The sequence below is a fragment of the Microtus ochrogaster genome, linkage group LG9, assembly GCF_000317375.1.
Source record: "Microtus ochrogaster isolate Prairie Vole_2 linkage group LG9, MicOch1.0, whole genome shotgun sequence".
In the NCBI taxonomy this organism is placed as follows: domain Eukaryota; kingdom Metazoa; phylum Chordata; class Mammalia; order Rodentia; family Cricetidae; genus Microtus; species Microtus ochrogaster.
In genome coordinates, this window is record NC_022034.1 from 27101559 (window position 1) to 27107701 (window position 6143).

Consider the following 6143-nt stretch of genomic DNA (forward strand, 5'->3'; position numbering starts at 1 on the left):
CACAGAGCCACTGTAACTGGAGTTACAGGCAGTTAGAACCCACAGGGGTCAGAAGAGGGCACAGAGCCACTGTAACTGGAGTTACAGGCAGTTAGTCACCGTGTGGGTGAGGGACCGAACCCACGTCCTCTGCAAGAGCAGTAAGCACTCTTACCCTCTGAGCCATCTCTCCAGCCCCAAGCTAGTTCTTTATATTATAAATTTGTGTTACTTTTTTGCTCCCATAAACAATATTTTAATGCATTTCAATATAAATTTTAGCTGGATATTCTTATTAGTAGAACTACTATGTCAATGAATATGAAGCTACAGAAAAAATGTTTTGCATAAAAGTTATTTCAGATTATCCAGTAATCTACATATATTTATATATGTCATTGCTTGTTCATTATTTTTTTGCTTTTATTTCTTTTTACATTGGTGATGATTTTTATTTTTCATCATATTTTCCAAATTGTCTCTTCAAAAATATCTTATGCTAGTCTCTTATTTTTCAGCGTTTTTATTTTTCAAAATTGAGTAGTTTGTCTTCTAAATCATCTTGCTATTGATGAATTAATGGAGGCATTTTTCATCATCAACCAATTGTTTTTCTATTATTATTTATGCTTTTACTTTTAGGATTTAAAAAGTTTTGCTCTGGCACTCTGGTTTTATAAGAGTTTTTTGTTAGGTTAACTTTTTGTTGTTGTTGTTCAATCTTTTTGTATTTGGTTTTAAGGCACAGCAATAATTTGATGAATACACAGTTCATAGTGTTTGTTTCCTCCTACTGTTTCAAACATGCCTGCTTTTCCTGGTTTTTATTTTGAACTAGTAAGAATGGACCAGACACTGTTAGAAACTTGTATGTGTCACCCTCTTTACACGCGCACGCGCGCGCACACACACACACACACACAAGCACGCATGTGAATGTGTGTACTCTTCACAGTGGGACACCATATGCCCACATGTAACCAAGTAGCTGCTAGGAGCCCACCTCTGATGCTGCTGAGCTCCCACAGCACCCTACAGTCCCTCTCCCAGACTGCCCTGCCCCTTTGTACACCAAGCAGTCCAACTTAGCAGCAGGCACCAGGGCGTCTACCCACAGTGGGTGCTGATGTTGACAGCCTCCCCTTCCTGAAGCCAACTGTGAGGCCAACTGCAAGGCCATGGCCTCTGGACTTCGAGATTGTTGCTCAGAAAAGGTATTTTAAATTCTTTGAAAATTTAGATTCACAGGCAATATATAAAACCAAAATCCTAGCTTTGTTACAGGTTGTTATTTTTAATTTTTTTCTGTTGACAGGTATGTTTAGCTATTTGAATGTTATGACTCTTATCTGAATTATGCCCATACCAAACTTTTTCAGAATCCAAGCCTGTGTAATTTAGTGCTCAGCACAAGTTCTTAGCAATGTTTTATCCGCAGATGAAGAAGAAAGCAGCGGCACACCCACAACTAACAGGAGGTCCTGAGACCTTCATCTAGTAGAAAAGTAGGCACTCTGGCAGGCGTGGGAGAGGGCTGAGGTCAACAGGGGATCACGTCGTTGCCCAATGGGGTCAACGGGATGGTGTGCCCAGAGCTTAAACAGATGCAGGCTCAGCCCCTGGCACAGGACCACCCTAGCTCTGGGAAATGATGAAGGCCCAAGATGAGGAACTGTCCGCTTTCTTGATTGGACCTCCTCAGAGTTCCACTGTGTCCCATGATGCTGTTGAGGGCCATGTGTGGGCCAGGGGTCCTGATGTGGCCGGGGTCTGAGTTGATATCTGAGGACCATGTCATCACTTAACAACATACAAATGAGGATGGCCTGTGCTGTGTCCTGAAGCCATGTTGGTGGCCATGGGCCATGCTGCCCCCAAAGCCCATTCCATGTGAGTGGCCTGCACTGCCTTCTGAGACCATGGTAGTGTCATGGTCCAAAGTCCTGCTACAGCCGGGGTCTGAGGTGATGTCCTTGGCCTGTGTTGCCAATGAACGTCAAGTGGAGGTCCCTGCCTGAAGCCATGTTGAAGTTTGTGGGCTGTGCTGCCACCGGGGGGAGCCTGCAATGCCACCTAAGGTCATAGTGATGTCTGGGTCTGTGATGCCACCAAGGGCCATGTCTTGGTTTGTGTTGGCACAAGTTGCACCTTAGGCCAGGCAGATGTCTGGAGGTCTGTGCTGCAGCCTGAAGCCATGTTGATTTTCACTTTGGAGGGCCTTGTCTGGGTCTGTGGCCCTACTACAGCTGGAAGCCCTGTATGTGGTCTGTGCCAGACACATGGAAGCCCCTGACCCAGGCTCTCAGACAGCAAACAGCGAATACACTACTCTGACAGTGATATCAATGACTACAGATGCACAGTTAAGAAAGGGGGACATGGAAGACTTCTGTGACAAACCCTACCTTCATCCCAATGCGCCCGCCCTAAATAGTAACAACGTAAACAGGAAGCCATTGAAGAGAACTCTTAAAAACTGTGATAGAGCATTTGGAAAATGGCTGGTCTCTCTGCTCTGCCGTCCTTGGTACCACACACGGAGGCTAATTCTCACAAAAGCTCTGCCTTAGCTTGGCTTGTTTCTTGCCAGTTTTTCTTAAATTAGCCCCTCTACCTTCTCCCTCTGGGCTTTTTCCTTTTCTTTCTTCTGTACATCTTACTTCCCTTCTTATTCTGTGGCTGGATGTGTGGCAGGATGGCTGGCCCCTGGGGTCCTCTCTCCTTTTCTTGTTCTCTCGTTGCTTTCTCATTCTCCTTGTTTCTCCTTCTGTTTATCCTCTCTGCCTGCCAGCCCCGCCTATCCTTGCTCCTGCCTCGTTATTGGCTGTTCAGCTCTTTATTAGATCATCGGGTGTTTTAGACAGGCAAAGTAACACAGCTTCACAGAGTTAAACAAATGCAGCATAAACAAAAGTCATATACCTTAAAACAGTGTTCCCCAACACCCTCACCCAAACCCATTTACATTTTATTGACTCTCCAAACTGTAAGGAGAGCTAGGAAATTCATGTTTCCATCTGGGCACATGAGTGGCCTTGACAGAAGCATGCTGTCAAAAGGGAGGACAGAGGCAAGAGAACCAAGCAGCTTAGCCCTTGGGACATTTTTTAAATTCAACTTCATTGTTGATTTTTTGGGAGTTCCATATCATGCACATTATGCACCCCAATTCTGCTTCTGGTCCCCCCATCCTCCCTTCACCCCCACAAAAGGAAACAAAATAAGGCAAACAAGCAAACAAAAATAAGAACAAAACAAAAAATCAAAAACCTCTTTGCTTCTCCTTCTTTCCCCCTCTCCAACACCTCTTCATTCCGCCTAGAGGCACGGGGGGGGGAGGGAGGCTCAGCATGTCATGGAGTAGACCCTTTGTCCTACCAACCTTACTGGCAAACATTCATTGCAAGGAGCCAAGGGTCTAGCTGTGACTTTTTTGCCCCCTTCCTCCAGGGCTCCAGAAAGAGACCACAGTTCTGGACTGTTCTGCCCTGCTCTCAAGGAGCCGTGTCTCTTTCTTCCCTGAGTACATTCTAAGGCAAAGAGTGCAGGAGGGGCAGGAGGCAATTGCCCTTTGAAGGCCTTTGAGCTGAGATCATCGGGGCTCTGGACAGAAGCTAACAAACAGGTGGAGCCCGAAAGCAGTAGTTACAAAGCAAGACTGGAAATGCAGAAGGTGTCCAACCAGAAGGAACAGCCAAGCCCCGGCCTCACTGGAGGGGTAGATACACACAGCGTTAAGTGGTAAAGACAGGGCAGTCCCCTCAGCCGTGCCAGGAATGAAAGCAAAAATCAAGTCTCTGCCAACTTTTCCCCCAACCAATTCCAGTTTGCCTGCCCGCTGCTCTCCCCGCCACTGCTCGAGACTCTTGTTGGTAACTGAAGCGCTCATCTTGTGTGATTTCCTTCCTCATTGCTTAATCTTGCCTTCACTCCTGGAGGCTCAGGTCCCTCCATGGCGTCCTTGACATGACCTTCACACTGCTGCACTGGCTTGTGTCTCGTCTGGTTTGTGATCATATGGTTTTACTCTTGTCTTCCAGCAGGTGCATTGGTAACACAAGGAAGACTTTAGGCCACACGGTAGCTGCATGTCTTATCTCAAGTAACACTGTTCATGAGCCTAGGGATGAAATTTGTGTCAACTTATTTGACTTTAGTCTCCACAGAAGAGTCCATAGAAGAAGTGAATGAGAACCACCCTGAGGTGCTTTTCCTCATAGAGGACACGCTGAAACACGCCAAGGAACTGAACTTTGAGCAGCCGTATGAGAAACACGCTGAGCTACTAGAGGAAATCATCAAAGAGGTGAAGTTTCCCAAACTTTTTATGTCTCTCATTGACTTAGAAACTCAGAATGTCCATTTGGTTTGTGACCAGTTGTCCCAAAGTGTTTTTTTACCCCAGTCTTCAAACTCACGTGCTCTTTTGTTCACGTCATTTCTTCTATGTTTCATAGCTCTTGAGAATTTTCTACATGACTACAAAGAAATGATTGTAACTGCCCCCCTGTTTCCGTTCCACTTTTCCCCATATCCCCAGAAGTCAGTCTTCCTTTCTTCTCAGAGTCAGGACCCAGAAGTTGCTGGCTGGAGTCCTACAAGAAAAACACACCATAAATCTGTGACTTGCCTACTCACAATGGTGCTGTTCTCACAGGTAACAGATGACAACAGGAACAGGTTTCCTGGTGCCCAAAAATATGGAGGATGGATTGTGGACAACTGCCCTGTTATAAGAGATCTGTGGATGGCCTTCATTGAAAAAGGAATTGTACCTGATTTGGTTATCTCTTTTACAGATGCAGATAACAATGGTTGGTAAATATTGATTATCTAAACTTAAAGTAAAATGTTTGTTGCTGACATTTATGTTGGTTAAAATAAAGAATGGAGAACTCTCTTTAGACAGAAATACCACCCCGACTACCACCCTAGCCGTGTCCATAGGACCAAATGATGTGCGAAGTGATGTTTCCACCCACTGAGAAGGCGGCCTGGGGTGCCGCACCACCGAAGCATCTAGCAGGTTCTAGCAGGCCTCAGTAGCCAGCGTCCCCTCTCAGTCAGTAGCTGTGACTTGTCAGTCAACACTGGGTACAATCCTGACGCCGAATTTAAATAGTCTACCACTTCACCTTTTAAGAAAATATATTTGAGAGGCGGTGGGGTAAATGTTTGTTCAGTCAACCCTGACAACCTGAGTTCAATGCTTGTGACCCATACGGTAGGAGAAAACCAACTCTCCACAAGTTGTCCTCTGACTGCCATACATGCACATGAGTGTACATACAAACACACACACATGTGCATGCAAATACACACACACACACACACAAATGTAAGAAAAAAATCTTTAAAAAAATATTTGAAATAAGAATTCCCAGCGTGAACAGTTTTTTTTTCATGTTTTCATTATTTATCACATAGTAGCATATGCCTTTCAAAAAAAGATTTAAGACATCCTACTAAACTTTTTAAAGACTTGGAGCTCTGTTTGGATGAGAACTTACAGGGAAATTTGTGTGTGCAAAGTCTAAGGCTGTTCTGTAGTTAATTTCCATAACAGGCCACACTCTATGCAATTTCAAAGTAATTTTTTTTCTTCTATATTTCAGGAAAATGTTTTTTAAATAGAATGTACTTAAAGCATAAGTCAGAGATTGATGCTAAGATTTTAGAGAGATTACAAAATGAACTGCAAATCAAGAAAAAGGAAGAGGAGGAAATACGGTAAGGTGTAGACCGAAAAACGCTACACACTGAACATGCCCCTGCTCTCAGAGATTTTATCTTTATTTATATGTGTGTGTCAGTTGTGTGTGGATGCCCACTGAGGGCAGAAGAGTTCACCAGATCCCCTGGAGCTGAAGTTAGAGGTAGCTATGAGCCACACAACATGGGTGCTGGGAAGCAACCTCAGGTCCTCTACAAGAGCAGCAAGCATTCTTAACCATGGAACCATCTCTCCAACCCCCAGTATATACCATCAAGTTTTATAGCCTCTCACAGGTTACACTTATAAAATGTCCCTAACATCAAAAAGATTGTCCATTAACTGTGCAAAAATCCCACTGTGTCCAAAATAAACAGGGAGTTCCTGAATATCTACTCAGTGGTAAACAGTTTCATAGCTCATTTCAAGTTTTCTTCATCAGGAGTCTGTG

General features: G+C 44.4%; 1 protein-coding gene across 2 annotated transcripts in view; it reads left to right on the forward strand.

Moving 5' to 3' along the window:
• The window catches only part of Ak9 (adenylate kinase 9), a 108893-nt gene that overhangs the window by 42840 nt on the left and 59910 nt on the right, over positions 1-6143 (forward strand). For both annotated transcript variants that reach the window (XR_003378370.1, XM_026787467.1), the window contains exons 16-18: positions 4137-4285; positions 4637-4793; positions 5595-5709. Coding sequence is in view for 1 of the 2 variants with exons in the window: in XM_026787467.1 (XP_026643268.1) it covers positions 4137-4285; positions 4637-4793; positions 5595-5709 (421 nt within the window). In the remaining variant the exon portion in view is untranslated. The remainder of the gene's footprint in view (positions 1-4136; positions 4286-4636; positions 4794-5594; positions 5710-6143) is intronic.